Source organism: Salmo salar, chromosome ssa18 (genome assembly GCF_905237065.1).
Source record: "Salmo salar chromosome ssa18, Ssal_v3.1, whole genome shotgun sequence".
NCBI lineage: Eukaryota > Metazoa > Chordata > Actinopteri > Salmoniformes > Salmonidae > Salmo > Salmo salar.
The window spans coordinates 9091104-9112376 of NC_059459.1; the positions used below are offsets into that span (position 1 = coordinate 9091104).

The 21273-nt window shown below is 43.5% G+C and overlaps 1 protein-coding gene across 1 annotated transcript in view; it reads left to right on the top strand.

Annotated features, from left to right (window-relative positions):
* LOC106576788 (DNA nucleotidylexotransferase) overlaps positions 1 to 21273 on the top strand; it is a 172898-nt gene that overhangs the window by 29969 nt on the left and 121656 nt on the right. The window contains exon 3 of the mRNA XM_014154191.2: positions 700 to 810. Within this exon, the coding sequence (XP_014009666.1) occupies positions 700 to 810 (111 nt within the window). The remainder of the gene's footprint in view (positions 1 to 699; positions 811 to 21273) is intronic.

The window sequence follows — 21273 nt, forward strand, 5'->3', positions numbered from 1 at the left end:
GAATGATCTTTTTGCAGATAGAACCAAGCTCTAGATTTTTTTGTTGATTTTGATTGATTCAGCCCTCCCATGTGGGAGACCTGGAGAGATGCCAAGCACTTTTTCATTATCTTCATCTTAACACCCCTGTTCCTTCTTTAAAAGTCTCTGTCAACATAGCATGGTGACATTACCTCCCTACAATTCTCTTCTGTGTCACAGTGTACCCAAACTGCCTGCAAATACCATGGGTAATTTTCACAGACACAATGTTCCATTGTAGATGTCTAATTGTCTACGAGAACATTAACATTACATCTGTAATCCTTTTGATATATTTCAAATGAGCAATTTCTTCTGCGGGACTGAAAAGGCAATTTACAAATGGCAAATTGGATTATGGGTTTGCAGAATTCTTGATGTGTTACAGGTTAGCTGGAGTAATGGACTTGGATACCACCAGACTGTGTGATGAGTGTCATTAGACTGTTGCCCTGGTGATGTGGGGACTGGTGTATTCTCAACCTCTTTTATTGCTGTTCTGCTTTCAGAACCCAGAACAATCTCACATAACTTTTGAAACCCACTTTTGTCACGTTTTCTATGATCCAGAATCTCTTCTTCAACTGTGATTTTTCATTTGATTGCTGGTGAATATGACTCCCACTGATACTTTTTGCAATGAATTCAAATCTACTGTATTTTTGTTTTTGTATACAGGACACTTCATCCACAGTGCCAGAATGTTCTCCACCCATTGCTGCTGCCAACGTTTCTCAATACGCATGTCTGAGACGGACAACCACGGAAAATCACAACAAGATATTCACGGTAAGGAAAAACAACATATACAATCAGTCTTTGTTAAGCTATTCCACTTTTATTGCTGCTACAAAGCATATATCTTAGTAAATACTACAGTATCTTATTTGCATATACCCTGCCCATTCCCCTCCCCAGATCGCAATTTACGCCACCATTATTAAGGGAGAAACCTACATGCCAAGTATATACCATACAGTATTGTGTTCCCTACAGGTTATAGAAAAGGGCAGAAGCTCTGAACAATTGGTTCAGTTTATGAAAGGAGAAAGCCTGAACAATTTGTTCGGACCCCAGTCCTACCTACCTACCTACAGGTTATGGAAGATTTGCTCTGTTAGTATTTCTCCAGTAGGTTTCTTGAAGATGAAAGCCTCCACTTCTATGTCAAAGATAATAAAACAGGAACGCTATACTAAATGCTACAGTATTGTCTGCAAAAACACTAAATACTACATTATAGTAGTCTGCAAAAACACGACATTAATTACTACAGTATATACTATGGTTTTATTTTACTATAGTATTTATACTATAGTTAACTATAAATACTACAGTATAATAGATTATACTACAGTAAATACTACAGTATCAGTATTCATTGTAGTGTTTTTGTACTTTAGTCCGCATTAACAGTGGTTGTCCACAAAAACACTATAGTGAATACTATAGTATTTAGTCTTTTTTTATGTGGGTCTGCCTTGCTTCACATACCAATGCACTGACATGGCCCCCATCAGATACATTAACCTACAAATGAGAAGCATCTGCAGGTATGTCATGATGAAGGCAGAACAGCTGAGGTGCCCGCAAGGGCTGGAAAGGGCTGACCCTTAGGCTGGGCATGCCACACTGATATGGGCAGTGGATGTGACGCTTCTCACCAACAATGATGGATCTTTCTCCATGCTATCGGGCAGCTAGTGGCCAACACCAGGGGAAGGGGGACGGGGGATGGGGGACGGGGGGGGACTGGGGGGGGGGACGGGGTGTTGATAGCACACGTTTTCAGACTGGCTGTGATAGAGGATAATACTGCAGCTTGCCATTGCATTGTGTGCGGTAATGTTTAGCTACACAACAACAATGCCGCTTCTCACAAACATTATTAAAAAAGAAGTTTCCCGATAAATCTCACTGCCAGTATTTAATACTCGCTGCCAGTGTGTAATATAGTCTTTATGTGCACTGTGAGGGCTGTTTTGCTGACAGTCCAAGGTGATCAAAAGCACCTTTAAAGAATAGTCGGAGTTAGGGAATACATTTGAGAGATATTGCATGGAAGCATGCTGTATCTGATTCTACCGCTGATGCGATTCCAAACTTCCAGTGGGGCTGTGTGTGTGGGAGGGTGGTGGCTTGGTGATGATGAGTTCCTCCAAGCCTTATAAAGCAGAGCTTACTCAGAGCCTATGGAGACATCTGTTTCATAATGACTTTCACTTCTCCCTGACTGACTACACATGCACACTCTCACACTTGCAGACATGCATGTAAGAACGCGGGCATATTCATGTGACACACACGCACACACGCACACGCGCACACACGCACGCACACACGCGCGCACACACACACACACACACGCGCGCGCACGCACGCACGCACGCACACACACACACACACACACACACACACACACACACACACACACACACACACACACACACACACACACACACACACACACACACACACACACACACACACACACACACACGTCAACTGGGAGTGGTGCTCGGTTCCCCTTCTCCTGTTCCTTTCCACCGCATTAGCTCTCTAATCACCTGCCTGATGATTCCCTCATTATCCCCCTTCAACATACATCACTCACCAGTGTTATTGGTGCTAATAAATGTCAGTTCAACCTGTGGCTGTGGAGGTGAGATATAGGTAATTAAACTAAATCCTAATATCCCGAGAGATGTTGAGCTTTTAGATGTCAATTCTGCTGTTATGGCTTTGATCAGTAGGGTTTAAGACCAGGGAGGTCTGGTGAAATATCAAAGAGCATGAATGAACTACAAAACATCACCTGAGAGGTTTCTATACAGGGAGCATAATATTCTGTTTAATTTGCTGTAAATTCATTGTATACAGTATGAAAAGCACATTATCCCTGCAAACGTTCAACATATAAGAGAAAACTGGTGGGTGAGTGTGTGTGTGTGTGTGTGTGTGTGTGTGTGTGTGTGTGTGTGTGTGTGTGTGTGTGTGTGTGTGTGTGTGTGTGTGTGTGTGTGTGTGTATCTGTCATCAAGCCTGTGTAAATGTGTCAGACCTACTGTAGAGCAGCTATTCTCAACCGGTGGTTCACGACCCAAATTTAGGTCATGGGAGGTTTTGAATGGGCCATGAATGTCTGAGTAATTTTTTTTAAAATCAATTTAATTTTACATCAAATATTCCAGTCTGAACTTAAACGACTAAAAGCAGGTAGAAAGAGTGTGTAGAAATGATTAGAAACCTATTAATTTTACATTTTATAATAAACCTATATTGTTCTTCAATCACAGTTTTTTTCAATATAGAGTTATTAGCAGTGCTATTTAGCAGATGTGGTTGATTTTGTGGTCTCAAACCAGTGTGCTTGACATTCTTCATCAAGAATATGGTAAAAATGGACAATGAAGAAGATGGGACTGTTGTTTCCTTGGTACATTTACTACCAATATAGCATTAAAAATAGTTTTCCAGATAGCATTTTGGCAACAACAAAAAAACGCAATGCGAATATTGGATTGCGACTGAGACAACCTCAACCTGGTTCAATTTGGGTCCCAAGGCAAAACCAGTTGAGAACTACTGCTGTAGGAGATCCGTCAGGTTGAGAGGAAGTGTGAGAGGAAGCAGCCCATGCTGCCATGGGAGGAGCCACAGGGTGCAGGAGGAGGAAGCACTAGGACCCAAGAGGTGTCAGGATCAGGAAAAGAAGACGAGTATGATCTACCCAACAGCACCCCAGCCAGCTCCTCCCCAGGGCCACACATTAATTCTCTCTCACCCTCTCTCTCTCTCTTACTCTCTCTCTCTCTCTCTCTCTCTCTCTCTCTAATCTCACTTTTTCAGTCATTACTTTTCTCTCTCCCCTTGTGTCTTGCGTAGGTTCAATTCAATTCAAGGGGCTTTATTGGCATGCGAAACACATTTCACAAAAGTGAAATAAACAATAAAAAGTGAACAGTAAATATTACACTCACAAAAGTTCCAAAAGACATTTAAAATGTCATATTATGTGCAATAAATAAATAAACAAAAATATGGGATGTAATTACAATGGTGTTTGTTCTTCACTAGTTGCCCTTTTCTTGTGGCAACAGGTCACAAATCTTGGTGCCGTGATTGCACACTGTGGTATTTCACACAATAGATATGGGAATTTATCAAAATTGGATTTGTTTTTCAAAGTCTTTGTCGGTCTGTGTAATCTGAGGGAAACATGTGTCTCTAATATGGGCATACATTTGGCAAGAGGTTAGGAAGTGCAGCTCAGTTGCCACCACATTTTGTGGGCAGTGTGCACATAGCCTGTCTTCTCTTCAGAGCCAGGTCTGCTTACAGTGACCTTTCTCAATGGCGAAGCTATGCTCACTGAGTCTGTACATAGTCAAAGCTTTCCTTAATTTTGGATCAGTCATATTGGTCAGGTATTCTGCCACTGTGTACTCTCTGTTTAGGGCCAAATCGCATTCTAGTTTACTCAGTGTTTTGTTCATTCTTTCCAATGTGTGAAATAATGATATTTTTGTTTTCTCATTATTTGGTTGGGTCTAATTGTGTTGCGGTCCTGGGGCTTTGTGGGGTCTGTTTCTGTTTGTGAACAGAGCCCCAGGACCAGCTTGCTTAGGATAATTCTTCATGCAGAGTCTCAATTTGGTGTTTGTCCCGTTTTGTGAATTCTTGGATGGTGAGCGGACCCCAGACCTCATAGCCATAAGCAATGGGTTCTATAACTGATTCAAGTATTTTTTGCCAGATCCTAATTGGTATGTCAAATGTTATGTTCCTTTGATGGCATAGAAGGCCCTTCTTGCCTTGTCTATCAGATCGTTCACAGCTTTGTGGAAGTTACCTGTGGCGCTGACGTTTAGGCCGAGGTATGTATGTTTTTTTGTGTGCTCTAGGACAACAGTGTCTAGATGGAATTTGTATTTGTGGTCCTGGCAACTGGACCTTTTTTTGAACGCCATTATTTTTGTCTTACTGAGATTTACTGTCCGGGCCCTGGTCTGACAGAATCTGTGCAGAAGATCTAGGTGCTGCTGTAGGCCTTCCTTGGTTGGGGACAGAAGCAACAAATCATCAGCAAACAGTACACATTTGACTTCAGATTCTAGTAGGATGAGGCCGGGTGCTACAGACTGTTCTAGTGCCCTCGCCAATTCGTTGATATATATATATATATATTGAAGAGGGTGGGGCTTAAAGCTTTTTGTTAGTGTACATGGATTTTATTATGTCGTATGTTTTTCCCCGAACACCACTTTCCATCAATTTGTATAGCAGACCCTCATGCCAAATTTAGTCAAAAGCTTATTTGAAGTCAAAAAAGCATGAAACAGCAGGGGTTCAAACTGTAGAACCCAGTTCCTAAATTTGAATATAAAATGGATTTATCAAACAAAAGTATGCTTCATTTTATCTCTGGGACCCACATATTACTGAATGTAAGCACATTATTTACCAGAGGTGAATGTATCAAACCAGTTGCCATGATCAAAGTGTTTTGTTGTTGTGCACTCTCCTCAAACAATATAGCTACTGTAAATTGGACAGTGCAGTTAGATTAACACGAATTTAAGCTTTCTGCCCATATAAGACATGTCTATGTCCTGGAAAGTTGGCTGTGACTTACAACGTCATTATAGTCACATTAGTGCACGTTAGCAACAACCGTCCCGGTATAGGGACACCCATCCCGTATTAATGATAATGCTGAGGATTTTCCCAAGGTTTCTGTTGATGCATATCCCACGGTAGTTATTGGGGTCACATTTCTCTCACTGCCTATGTTGCTGTACTGTAATTTACTCTCTCTCACACACACATACACGCGTGTGCACACACGCCCACACACAGAATCTCCTCTCCTGTTCATTCAGGTCTAGCCTACCCCTCCTCTCCATCATTCTTGTGGCAGTCAATCTTCCTCAGTCATAACTCTACTCCCAGCCTGCCACACACTGATCCAATTATTGACATGTGTGTCCCGATTGATTGACATGCTGCATTAACGGCTTTCAAACCGATGGCAACACAGACATCGCTACACACACACACACACACACACACACACACACACTGGCCTCTGTTACTAATGAGAGGAGAGGTAGAGAGAGGAAGAGATAAAGGGCTAAAGGTCTTTGATTTTGTTTCCTTTCATCATATGGCCTCTGGTGATTGTCCAGCATGTCGATAGCAGCATGAAGGCAGTCTGTGTGCTTGACTGATCTTCAACTGCATCACACTGTGTAGGTGCAACTTACACAACCATAGCAACTAGCAAACAGCAGTCTGACTGAATACAACCAGTCCTCACTATGGGCTCTTTCTTTCTTGGCCTCGACAGACTCTTGGCCTCTCAGACACATTGGAGACAGTGCTGGATGGTAAACTGGGATGCTACATCAACTCTGCATGAACTAACTCTCCCTCCATCCTTTACTTTTCATTAATTAGACCAATGCAAATTTGCCTGTCCTCCCCAGCGTTGGCTCTGTGCTGGAGGTAGGAAACCTGACAGCTGACAGACTGGCCTCCAAGGGAGATGAGAGGGCCAGGGTGTGTTGGTGCTGCTCATCTGTTCAGGTTGGTTCAGGAGCAGGTTGGGCGCTTTAGGAGCCCGCTGACTGCAGCACAGTCTCTGCACGACTGCTGGTAGCGACTCAGCACCGAGCCATCTGTCTCCTCGAGCTCTAGGTGAGACTAAGGTGAGACGTCAGTGAGATGTCAGTGAAATGTCATTTAGATGTAGCTGACAAAAGGAGTTGGTGAGAATGCTGCTCTGTAGTCCTATGTTACTGTACAGTGCTTCTAGTGGACAAACAGAGCAAATATGTTAGCATGAGCCCGTGGGAAAACCACTCTGTAGGTCTACATTCCTGTAAGTGATTCTACTAGACCAGTGTTTCAAAGTTTATTCGCCACGTACACAGGATACAACAGGTGTGTCACGGATCCCTCCGGAACTTTCATTGCGCACACCTGGCCCCTATTCCCACTGATTGTATTTTTATATATGTGCCCCTTGTTCACCATCGTCTGGTCGATTATTGTTACAATGTCCGTTGGTGCGTGTGAGTACCTGTGCTGGGTGTTTTGGGCTTTTGTGCCCTTGTGGATTGCACAGATGATAACGGGTCTCGTCCCATGCCTTAATCATTGTGCGTGTGTGTTATTTTTTCGAGGTACTTCTCGCTCTTTTGTTTTGGGTTTCTACCCTGTGTTTTGTTATGCGTTTGTTTGGTCTTCTTCCCCATGCCTTTACATTGCACGCCGTAAATTGGGATGAATAAAAAAAACTATTACGCATTCCTGCATCTGTCTCCCGATCCTTCATACCAACGTGACAAGGTGTAAAACTGTACAGTGTAATTCTTACCTTAAGACCTCTTTGCCAACAATGCAGTGATAATAATAGTATAGATAATAATAGAAAATAGAATAAAATATAAAAATACGGGCCAGTACATGACTGGGGCCAAGCTCCGTGCCATCCAGTACCTCTATACCAGGTGGTGTTATAGGAAGGCCCAAACAATTGTCAGACTCCAGCCACCCAAGCCATAGATTGTTCTCTCTGCTACCACATGGCAAGCTGTCACGTCCTGACCATAGAAAGCTTTTATTTTCTATGGTAGAGTAGGTCAGGGCGTGACTGGGGGGTTAGTCTAGTTTATTATTTCTATGTGGGGTTCTAGGTTTGTTTTTCTATGTTGGTGATTGTGTATGATTCCCAATTAGAGGCAGCTGGTAATCGTTGTGTCTAATTGGGGATCATACTTAAGTAGCATGTTTTCCACTTGTGGGTTATGGGATATTGTGTTTTGAGTAAGTGTATGTTCATTCATTTTTTATTGTTTTTGTATTTTCTTAGTTTCACTTTATAATAAATATGTGGAACGCTACTCGCACTGCGCCTTGGTCCGATCATTCCAACGAACATGACAGAATATCCCATCAAACCAGGACCGAGCAGCAAGACCAGGAGGAGCAGGGATCCTGGGCACGGGAGAGAAGAGAGTGGCGGACTTCCTGGACGTGGGAGGAGATCATGGCAGGAGACAAGATCCTGCCATGGAAGCAGGCGGAGGCAGCGAAGGAGGATCAACGACGACTCCGGGGTTTTTTTTTGGGGGGGGCACATGGAGTGGTCGGCAGAGCAGAGGAGTGAGTCAGAGACAGAGGAGGAATATTGGGACAGATTGAGCGAGGAATGGGCGGCGAAAGTTGAGGAGAGTGATGAGAGAGAGCTGTTGGTTTGGCGTAGTATGCATGGCATTCGCCCTGAGGAGCGTGTTAGCCGTCCGAGGCCACCTGAGTCAGCTCCTCGTACTCGTCCTGAGAAGTGTGTTAAAGTTCCTGTACAATTGATGCCGGCTATAAGCACCAGGTCTCCAGTACGCCTTCACAGCCCAGTACGTCCTGTGCCAACTCCCCGTACTCACCGTAGGGAGCATGTGACCGGTCAGGCACCATGTTTTGTGGTGATACGCACGGTGTCTCCAGTGCGCATCCACAGCCCGGTGCGTTCTGTACCATCTGTCCAGGACGGGTGGTGCCAGCTCAGCGCGCCTGGTCTCCAGTGCGCCTCCTCGGTCCAGGATATCCTGCGCCGGCTCTACGCACTGTGTCCCCTGTGCGCCATCACAGCCCAGTGCGTCCTGTGCTAGCTCCCCGCACGTGACGTGCGAAGGTGGTCATTTGTCCAGGACGCATTGTGCCAGCTCTACGCTCCAGACCTCTAGTGCGCCTCCACGGTCCAGTATATCCTGTGCCTCCTCCTCGCACTCTCCTTGAAGTGCCTGTTCCCAGTCAGGTACGTCCTGTGCCTGCTCCTCGCACTCTCCCTGAAGTGCATGTCCTCAGTCAGGTATGTCCTGTGCCTGCTCCCCGCACTCGCCCTGAGGTGCGTGTTACCAGTCTGGCACCATCTGTGCCGGCCCCACGCATCAGGCCTTCAGTGCGCCTTCCCGTTCCAGAGCTTCCGGCGACAGTTCCCAGTCCAGAGCTTCTGGCGACAGTTCCCAGTCCAGAGCTTCCGGTGACAGTTTCCAGTCCAGAGCCTCCGGTGACAGTTTCCAGTCCAGAGCTTCCGGCGACGTTTCACAGTCCGGAACCTCCCAACGTCGGTCCACAGTCCAGAACCTCCTGAGACGGTCCACAGTCCGGAACCTCCTGAGACTGTCCACGGCCGGAACCTCCTGAGACGTTCCACGGTCCGGAACCTCCTGAGACGGTCCACAGTCCGGAACCTCCTGAGACGGTCCACGGTCTGGAACCTCCTGAGATGGTCCACGGTCTGGAACCTCCTGACATGGTCCACGGTCCGGAACCTCCTGAGACGGTCCACGGTCCGGAACCTCCTGAGATGGTCCAAGGTCCGGAACCTCCTGAGACGGCCCACGGTCCAGAACCTCCTGAGACGGTCAACAGTCTGGGACCTCCAGCTCCAAGGCCAGAGTCTTCTTCTGCATTGGTGCCCAGTCTAGGCACAGCGTCCAGTCTGGGTCCAGGGCTGGATCCGCAGGATGAGCGGGTTCTTCGGCCTGCACCAGAGCCGCCACCAAAGCTGGCAAATTCGCGGGATGAGCGGGTTCTTCGGCCCGCACCAGAGCCGCCTCCGATGCTGGCGGATCCACAGGATCAGAGGGTTCTTCGTCCTGCACCAGAGCCGCCACCGATACTAGACACCCCCCTAACCCTCCCTTTTTGTTTCAGGTTTTGCGGTCGGAGTCCGCACCTTTGCGGTGGGGGGGGGTACTGTCACGTCCTGAAGATAGAAAGCCTTTATTTTCTATGGTAGAGTAGGCCAGGGCGTGACTGGGGGGGTTAGTCTAGTTTATTATTTCTATGTGGGGTTCTAGGTTTGTTTTTCTATGTTGGTGATTGTGTATGATTCCCAATTAGAGGCAGCTGGTAATCGTTGTCTCTAATTGGGGATCATACTTAAGTAGCATGTTTTCCACTTGTGGGTTATGGGATATTGTGTTTTGAGTAAGTGTATGTAGCACCTCTGTAGTCACGTTTCATTTATTTTTTATTGTTTTTGTATTTTCTTAGTTTCACTTTATAATAAATATGTGGAACGCTACTCACGCTGCGCCTTGGTCCGATCATTCCAACGAACGTGACACAAGCTGTACCAGTGTCTGAAACAACAGTACCCTGAACAGATTCTACATCCAAGCCATAAGACTGCTAAACAAGACTGCTAAATAGCTCATCAAATGGCTATCCGGTCTAACTGCATTGACACTTTTTTGCACTATGACCAAGAAGGCAGAATCACTTTCCTTAAATGCATCCATAATGGAAAAAAAATTGCCTTTATTAATGTGTATGCTCCGTTATTCTCTGAATATCATATTTTTTGTGAAAGATAACGACCTGGCTTTACGTATTTTACTGGTTTATGACTCAATGACATCACCCCCTGTTAGAGGGGAATAAAGCAGCCCAAGAGTTAACACACAGAAACGTTATTCACAGAGGAGAAAATTAATATTGGGATGGAAATGGGGATGTACATGGGGATGCTTCTCAAAGGTACAGAGAAAGGAATAATGAATATTCACATACAGGCTACAAATCAAATACAATTTTATGGTCACATACACATGTTTAGCAGATGTTATTGTGGGTGTAGCAAAATGCTTGTGTTCTTAGCTCCAACAGTGCAGTAATATCTAACAATACACAACAATACATACAAATCTAAAAGTAAAAGAAAAATAGAAATATTAGGACGAGCAATGTCGGAGTCCGGAGTATAAATATGTGGTGTGATGTATAGACATTATGGACAGTATGTGGATAGAATACACTACATAGTATATCTGAAGAATACATGGATAGCATAGCATATGTACAGAATATTGACTAGAATACAGTATACAGTATACATATGCTATACGTAAAACAGTATGTAAACATTATTCAAGTGACCTGTGTTCCATGTCTATGTAGATAGGACAGCAGCCTCTAAGGTGCAGGGATAAGACACATTTCTTCAGCCTCCTGAGGTTGAAGAAGCACTGTTGTGCCTTCTTCACCACACTTTGTGTGGGTGGAGCATTTCAGATCGTCAGTGATGTGTACGCCAAAAAACTTGAAACTTTTCACCTTCTCCACTGCGGCCTCCTCGACGGTGATGTGGATGGGGGCGTGTTCTCTCTGCTGTCTCTTGAAGTCCACGATCAACTCCTTCGTTTTGTTGACGTTGAGGGAGAGGTTATTTTCTTGGCACCACTCCGCCAGGGCCCTCATCTCCTCCTTGTAGGCTGTATGTTCGTTGTTGGTAAAATCTCTTTGTTGTTGGTAGAGCAGAGTAGTGAATGGACATGAATGAGCTATACCCATGTCATGTAATGGCATAGTACTATAATAGCAAAATATGAAGGACTTTATATGATAATACACTGCAGCAATAAACACTAGGCTATTACAGAGCAATACTCGATAACAAGGACCGTATCTAAGGACTGTATCTAAGCATATATCACATAGTAGAGTAGGCTAATGACTAGCATTGTTTGCTAACAAGGAATAAACAACGACAGTGTAAGAAAGCACTGTATTTACATGACGGTAAGTTACCTAAAGCAGAGCTACAAGTAAAGGAGACAGCAAACATACACAACATAGTAATTGTTATAGTATGACTACTTATAGATGCATACAAAGCCAAGTTAAACAGCAACTACAACTTACATTTTGCAGACGCTCTTATCTAGAGCGACTTACAGTAGTGAACGCATACATTTCATACATATCATACATTTTCTTTTTCTCCGTACTGGTCCCCCGTGGGAATCGAACCCACAACCCTGGCGTTGCAAACACCATGCTCTACCAACTGAGTGACACGGGACCGTTACTTTGTGTTCACACATCCCATGCATGTAACTCCACCCATGATAACACTGTCAGGCTCAGTGCAATATTTATACCCTTGCGGGAGCATGCAATGTGCCTGTCTGACCTGTGCAGGGCTAGCGATGAGCATCTGGCCAATTAGATAATGCGTGAACAGTGCATGGACAGAGTGTGGAGTGTATGGGGAGAGTCTGATTGGCTGAAACCACGAGCTGGGGGTGATCGATATCTCACACATGAGGGGGAGCTAGACTGCGAGATATAAACAACACACACGCTGGAAATTAGTCCCACAGCGCCCTTGGAATTCCATCTGGTTATTGGGACAGACATGAATGCCATTTTGGACATGCGAGACAAATCTAATAAGAACAACTACAATCCACATACAACCAAGGCTCTCCAGAATATGATCTTTGATTACAACCTCATTGATGCCTTGCAAGTAAATAATCCTAACGCAAAAGAGTACACTTTCTACTCAAACAGACATAAAACATTTAACAAATGGATTTCATACTATTATCTACACATCTATTTTCTTTAATCAAATCAAATCAAATGTTATATGTCACATGCGCCAAATACAACACATTGAGAGATAGGTTGCTGTCCTGGCACCACACTGCCAGGTCTCTGACCTCCTCCCTTTAGGCTGTCTCATCGTTGTCGGTGATCAGGCCTACCACTGTTGTGTCGTCAGCAAACTTAATGATGGTCTTGGAGTTGTGCTTGGCTACGCAGTCATGGGTGAACAGGGAGTACAGGAGGGAACTAAGCATGCACCACTGAGGGGCCACAGTGTTGAGGATCAGCGTGGCAGATGTGTTGTTACCTACCCTTACCACTTGGGGGCGGCCTGTCAGGATGTTCAGGATCCAGTTGCAGAGGGACGTGTTTAGTCCCAGGGTCCTTAGCTTAGTGATGATCTTTGTGGGAGTTATGGTGTTGAACAGCATTCTCGCATAGGTGTTCCCTTTGTCCAGGTGTGAAAGGACAGTGTGGAGTGTAATAGAGATAAGATTGCATCATCTGTGGATCTGTTGGGGCGGTATGCAAAATGGAGTGGGCTAGGGTTTTTGGCATGATAGTGTTGATGTGAGCCATGGCCAGCCTTTCAAAGCACTTCATGGCTACCGACGTGAGTGCTATGGGGTGGTAATCATTTAGGCAGGTTACCTTCACTTTCTTGGGCACACGGACTATGGTGGTCTGTTTGAAACATGTTGGTATTACAGACTCGGCCTGGGAGATGTTGAAATGTCAGTGAAGATACCTACCAGTTGGTCCGCACATGCCTTGAGTACTTGCCCTGGTAATCTGTCTTGCCCTGCGGCTTTGTGAATGTTGACCTTTTTAAAGGTCTTGCTCACATCAGCTATGAAGATCGTGATCACAAAGTTGTCCGGAGCATCTGGTTCAATCTTAGTCCTGTACTGACGCTTTGCCTGTTTGATGGATTGTCTGAGGCCATAGCAGGGTTTTCTTACATGCGTCTGGATTAGTGTCCCGCTCCTTGAAAGCGGCAGCTCTGGTCTTTAGCTCGGTGAAGATGTTACCTGTAATCCATGGCTTCTGGTTGGGAAATGTACATGCAGTCACTGTGGGGATGACGTCGTCGATGCACTTATTGATGAAACCGGTGACTGAGGTGGTATACGTCTCAATGTCATTGGATGAATCCCGGAACATATTCCAGTCTGTGCTAGCAAAACTGTCCTGTAGCGTAGCATCCGCATCATCTGACCACTTCTGTATTGAGAGAGTCACTGGTACCACCTGCTTTAGTTTTTGCTTGTAAGCAGGAATCAGGAGGATAGAATTATGGTCAGATTTGCAAAATGGAGGTCTAGGGAGAGCTTTGTATGCATCGCTGTGTGTGGAGTAAAGGTGGTCTAGTTTTTTTCCTCTGGTTGCACATGTGACATGCTGGTAGAAATGAGGAAATGAGCCAGCCAGCTCTATATTATCTGTGTCGTCGTTCATCCAAGTCTCTGTGAAGCATAAGATATTACAGTTTTTAATGTCCCGTTGGTAGGGTAGTCTTAATCGTAGATCGTCCAGTTTGTTTTCCAATGATTGCACATTGGCCAATAATACTGAGGGTAGTTTTGGTTTACCTATTCGTCTGCAAATTCTTACAAGGCACCCCGCCCTCATCCACCTTTTTCTCCATATTTTCTTCACGCTGATGACAGGGATTTGGGCCTTGTCCCGACAAAGCAGTATGTCCTTCGCGTCGGACTCATTAAAGAAAATATCTTCGTCCAGTTCGAGGTGAGTAATCACTGTTCTGATGTCCAGAATCTCTTTTCGGTCATAAGAGAAGGTAGCAGCAACATTATGTACAAAGTTAGTTACAAACATTGCAAAAAACAAACAAAATAGTATTGTTGGTTAGGAGCCCATAAAACAGCAGCCCTGACAATCACACCTACTACTGCAAACTACTGCAAACTTCAAATCTTAGAATGTACTAAAAGAGCCACAAGATGCCGTTTCAACATTTCATTACTACAAAATCTTACACTCTATGATCAATTTGAAATTCAACTCACTAATTCATAATGATCTATACAAATTCAGTGGATTCTAAGGGATGCCACCAAAGGTTTTATAAAAACATTATGCAACTGCATTTGCATGTGGGTTGAATAAATCACAACTAAAGAGGATAACTAACTATGCAGTTAACAACATTTAAAAGAGTGTTCTCTACAAACACTCTTTTCAGGCCAGGTAGTTATTATTCTTCCAAAGTCAAGACAGAACTTAATTTATTGATAAGACAGAGAGCAGAATTTGCCATCCATCGAGGTAGACTCAACCATTACTTCCATGGTAATCGTCCTTGTCATTTACTGGCCAACAAGGTACGCAATAATCAATTAGCTGATATAGCTATTATTGAATCTGAAACAGGGGAATTACTATCAATACTATCAGAATCAATCAAAGATTCTCCTGCTTCTATAAAGAACTGTACACCTCTGATTGTAAATCCACACCAAGCCAGGCAACGTCCTTTCTCAACAGAGGAAGTCCAAATCTCTCTTAATGAACTCAAAAGGGCATTGGATATCATGAATAAATGGAAATAACCTGGATGGGATGTTATTTTTCCTGAGGTCTATTTAAAGTTTTGGAATCAATTAGGTCCACTATTGCTCGAAATGATTAACACAGCCATTCACAAAGATTCCTTTGAGAGCGAGACTAATTTAGCTTTTATTTAGAAATGATAAGGATGCCACCCAGTGTTCTCACTATCACCCCCTATCTTTGATAAACACAAATATGAAACTGTTTTCCAAAAAGTTGTTGTCCCATCTCGAGACGAAAATTGGTCCACACAGACCAAAGCAGGTTTGTTAAAAAAAGCTTTCTCCTCAGATAACCTCCGTAGACTATTACATATCTTCAATTCTTCATCAGAAACAACAGCTCCTTGTGCTGTATTATCTCTCGATGCAGAAAAAGCTTTTGATAGACTAGAAGGGTCATATCTCTGGTCTGTCTTGGGACGTATGGGAATTGGCTCCAATTTCATTAACTTTTTACTGCAGTGGGCTAAATCAGGGTCACACAGAGTGATTCCTGGAAGTCTTAAACAAATCTACTTTGAAACAAAGAATACACCTCACACACATGGTTATGGGCTTAAAAAAAGAAGATACCTGTTCCATGTCAGATATAGAGTTGAAATGTATTAAATTTTGAGTTAGTATCCCAATATTACACTTTATATACATCACAGAAGACTGAAATCTAACACAACCGTTTGACATAGAAACACCGGATTTTCGTCATAAAAATAAATCATGTATTTATTATTATGAAATATATTAATAACATTCCACCCATGAGGCCAAAGAGGGCACTTATGGTCATTGAATGCAGGAAAGGGCTGACAATATCTGCTCTGCTACCTTCAGAATCACTAGAAGCAGCAGACAAGGGGATCCAATTTCACCTTGCTATTTTTATTATCCACGGAACCCCTGACCATAGCAAGTCATCAATTGAAGGAACTCCAACGTTACTAAAATCTCTTTATATGCAAACAATATTTTACTATATTGAGACAATGTATCTCAATCACTCCCAAACGCATTGAAGATCATAAATGAATTCAGCTTCATCTCAAGTTATAAAATAAATCTAAACAAATCAGCCCTACTGCCTGTCAAGACCCCGATGGAGGACTCCATCTCTATTTATGGAATCCCAATCATTTCACAATTTAAATATTTGTGAGAAGATATATTTCCATCCTTAGATAAAACTATTGCCAGAAACATTAACGGAACACTCAAATCAATTAAATCCGACCTCAGTAGATGGAATAATATCCCAGTTGCTGTAGCCCTTTCCTGCAGTCAATGACCAAAAGCACCCTCTTTGGCCTTATGTTATTCAATGTTATTCAAATGTTTCATAATTTCATAACTTTGAAAGATTTTTTAAAAAACGATGAAAATCTGGTGTTTCTATGTCAAACAGTTGTTATATTTCAGTCTTCTGTGATGTATAGAAATTGTAATATTGGGATGCAAAGTCAAAATGTAATACATTTCAACTATGTCTGACATGGTACAGGTGCCTTCTTTTTTTAATCCAATAACCATGTGGGTGAGGAGTATACCTTTGTTTAAAGTAGATTTGTTTAAGACTACCAGGATTTACTCTGTGTAACCCTGATTTAGCCTACTGCAGTACAAAAGAATATCTATTGTCTGGATAGAGAAATGTGTGGTTGTGGGAATGATGGGAGGTACAGTGGCTTGCGAAAGTATTCACCCCCTTCGGCATTTTTCCTATTTTGTTGCATTACAACCTGGAATTAAAATAGATTTTTGGGGGCTTGTATCATTTGATTTACACAACATGCCTACCACTGAAGATAAAAAATATTTTTTTATTGTGAAACAAATAAGAAATAAGACAAAAAACTGGAAAACTTCAGCGTGCATAACTCTTCATCCCCACAAACTCTATACTTTGTAGAGTCACCTTTTGCAGCAATTACAGCTGCAAGTCTCTTGTGGTATGTCTCTATAAGCTTGGCACATCTAGCCACTCTGATTTTTTCCCATTCTTCAAGGCAAAACTGCTCCAGCTCCTTCAAGTTGGATGGGTTCCTCTGGTGTACAGCAATCTTCTAGTCATACCACAGATTCTCAATTGGATTGAGGTCTGGGCTTTGACTAGGCCATTCCAAAACATTTAAATGTTTCCCCTTAAACCACTTGAGTGTTGCTTTAGCAGTATGCTTAAAGTTATTGCCCTGCTGGAAGGTGAACCTCCGTCCCAGTCTCAAATCTCTGGAAGACTGAAACAGGTTTCCCTCAAGAATGTCCTTGTATTTAGCGGCATCCACCATTCCTTCAATTCTGACCAGTTTCCCAGTCCCTGCCGATGAAAAACATCCCCACAGCATGATGCTGCCACCACCATGCTTCACTCTGGGGATGGTGTTCTCGGGTGATGAGAGGTGTTGGGTTTCCTTGATGGCCAAAAAGCTCAATTTGACTCTCATCTGACCAGAGTACCTTCTTCCATATGTTTGGGGAGTCTCCCACATGCATTTTGGTGAACCCCAAACGTGTTAGCTTATTTATTTCTTTAAGCAATGGCTTTTTTCTGGCCACAATTCCTTAAAGCCCAGCTCTGTGGAGTGTACGGGTTAAAGTGGTCCAATGGACAGATACTCCAATCTCCGCTGTGGAGCTTTGCAGCTCCTTCAAGGTTATCTTTGGTCTCTCTGATTATTGCCCTCCTTGCCTGGTCCATGAGTATTGGTGGGCGGCCCTCTCTTGGCAGGTTTGTTGTGGTGCCATTTCTTTGCATTTTTTAATAATGGATTTAATGGTGCTCTGTGGGATGTTCAAAGTTTCAGATATTTTTTTAGAACCCAACCCTGATCTGTACTTCTCCACAACTTTGTCCCTGACCTGTTTGGAGATCTCCTTGGTCTTCATGGTGCCGCTTGCTTGGTGGTGCCCCTTGCTTAGTGGTGTTGCAGACTCTGGGGCCTTTTAGAACAAGTGTCTATATACTGAGATCATGTAACAGATCATGTGACACTTGGATTGCACACAGGTGGACTTTATTTAACTAATTATGTGACTTCTGAAAGTAATTGGTTGCACCAGATCTTATTTAGGGGCTTCATAGCAAAGGTGGTGAATATTTTTTATTTTTTAGAATTTTTGGAAATAAGTAATTTTTTTAATTTCACTTCACCAATTTGGACCATTTTGTGTATGTCCATTACATGAAATCCAAATAAAAATCCATTTATATTACAGGTTGTAATGCAACAAAATAGGAAAAACACCAAGGGGGATGAATACTTTTGCAAAGCACTGTATTTATGCTGAATGTATTATTGCTTATACTTATATTGCATTTCTTACTCTTATTTGTCTTTTGAGTGGCAGCCTGCTGGTACATGTTTTATAAATGTATACCTTGAAATTAATAATGTACCTGTATAGCCCCCTCCCCCACCCCAAACAAAACAATTACAAAATAAATAAAAACTTGGTTTAAAAAATATAAAATGAAAAAGTAATTATTGTCATTCTCAATGGGTGTAAAAAACAGACGTTGACTTTCTGTGTGAGATCAATAAAAAATTACTTTGAGAAGCTCCGCAGCTCATTAGTGGTGGTCATTTAAGACAATCAGAAATACTATCAGACATTCCCAATTGGGCACTTTTATAGATTGGGCGCAGCCCATGTACCTCTATGCGTGCTCAGGCACGCTCGGTACTCAACAATGGCAGAACAAAGAACCAGACACATGTTCACATGGAGTGCTCCAAGACAAAAAGGAAATAAACCAAAACTTGTTTCTCACAAGTGTAACATGGGTTGTGAGCTCTGCAAACAACTTGTCCACTCCGAGATTGAGAATGGTAAATTACTGTAATATATTGAATGCAGTGTCGGGACTAATGCAACATTTTTATAAAATTGCTTGGCGTGCCAAGGCAAATACCCTTGCATGCCAGCCGTGGCACCTATGCCATAAGTTGCAGATGCCTGTACTAGACAAATGGAGCTGAGATATTTCCGCCCATAATCAGTGGAAAGTTGCCCCATACTGTATGGTAGTTCTAGTTGAATTATGGCTAAGGCTCCCTCTGCTACAGTAGCCAGCTAGCAAGCTTCTCCAGGCAGACCCACAGTGCAGACAGAGTATCTCACCACAGCAGGAGCCTGCCCTCTCACCCCTCTCAATTAAGGCCTCAAACCTCTCGTTATCTCCCTCTGTGAACAGAGCCCAGCTGTGTGTGTGTGTGTGTGTGTGTGTGTGTGTGTGTGTGTGTGTGTGTGTGTGTGTGTGTGTGTGTGTGTGTGTGTGTGTGTGTGTGTGTGTGTGTGTGTGTATGTGTTGGTATGTTGTGTGAGTGTGCATGCATGCGTGTGAACTTCCTGTGTGTGTCTGCGCACGCTTGTCGGTGTGTTTGAGGTCATCCTCTCGCTACGTGTTGTAAATGGGTCAGTGGAGTCTCCTGCCAGGCTGGGCTCAGGTCTTGCCTGCTGACCCGAAGCAGCATGTCTGGACAGATCACCCATGGCCCGGCCACGCTGTGGGTGACTGCACTGATCTAGCTCACTACTCAACTAAACCAGGAGAGAAGAAACCTGCCAACTTGGCCATGACTGCTAACGTGATCTACTGAAGAGAAACACTGTTTTAAAGGTAGGATTTTCTACAGTAAAACTGTCCCCATTTTACCCCATCTGATCTTGTCCTCATCAGTGGCACCTTGTAAATACCCTGGGGGGGGGGGGATTCAGCCATTCATAAGGTGCCACTGATGAGGATGAGATCAGATACGGTACGTTTCACTGAGTTACTATTCATATAAGGAAATCAGTCAATTGAAATGAAGTCTTTAGACCCTAATCTATGGATTTCACATGACTAGGCAGGGGTGCAGCCAAAGGTGGGCCTGGGAGGGCATAGGCTCACCCACTAGGGAGTCAGGCCCAGCCAATCAGAATTTGTTTTTCCTCACAAAAGGGCTTTATTACAGACAGAAATACTCCTCAGTTTCATCAGCTGTCCGGGTGGCTGGTCTCAGACAATCCTGCAGGTGAAGAAGCCGGATGTGGAGGTCCTGGGCTGGCGTGGTTACATGTGGTCTGCGGTTATGAGGCCAGTTGGATGTACTGCCAAATTCTCTAAAACTATGTGGTAGAGAAAAGAATATGAAATTCTCTGGCAACAGCTTTGGTGGACATTCCTGCAGTCAGCATTCCAATCTGTGGCATTGTGTTGTGTGATGAAACTGCACATTGTAGAGTGGCCTTTTATTGTCCCCAGTACAAGGTGCACCTGTGTAGTGATCGTGCTGTTTTATCAGCTTCTTAATATGCCACACCTGTCAGGTGGATGGATTATCTTGGCAAAGGAGAAATGCTCACTAACAGGGATGTAAACAAATTTGTGCACAAAATCTGAGAGAACTCATAAAACATGGGACCAGCACTTTATATGTTGCATTTATATTTTTGTTCAGTATATATGATATATATTTTGTAGATTTGTTATATATAATTTTTTCTTAGATATTGTGTCTTATTTTTTGGACCAAACACAAGTGGGGCACTGCCCCTAACGGATGAGCCGCCACTGCTCTTTATATTTTTATTACAAAACGCATTGCATTCTGTATTTCAAGTCATTAATTGCCTACATATTTTTTATCAGCTACATATGTTTATTCTATCTGCGTAATATGCCTAATATACATCCCTAAATTTACCATTAGTCTGTACTTTACTGTACTGTATATCAATGCAGAGCAGTAAGGAAGCTTCTCTTCTCTGGAACATGGTGTCCTCTGGGACTGCTCAGTGAGTAAGGAAGCTTCTCTTCCCCGGAACATGGTGTCCTCTGAGACTGCTCATGCATAAAACCCTCACTCTCTCCCTCCTGGCAATATCCTTCTATTGAAAAAAACAAAATTGAAAACTCCTGACAGTTGTTCTTTCCTTTCATTGAACCACCATGTTGCTTCAGAGAGGAAAGTCCACAGCAGCACCGCAGGCCCCTCGGGAGCCTGTTGTGAACAAGTGGAAAATGACAGGTTCCTCTCCGGCGCACACCAACCCAAATATCGCAGTGCGGTCATATGGAAGAGGCCTGTGTGTCGGGGTCTACCGCGGCGGGGAGAGAGATGGATGGGGGGAAGAGGTAGAGGGGAAGGAGAGAGGGAGAGGGGGATTGTGTGCTCCGATCCCTGTCTAACTGCCACCACAGGTCAATGCATCTGACGTGTGATTGCACACCTGACACATCTCTCTCGCTCTCTCTCTCTCTCTGTCTGTTTCTCTCTTTCTCTCTCTCTCTTTC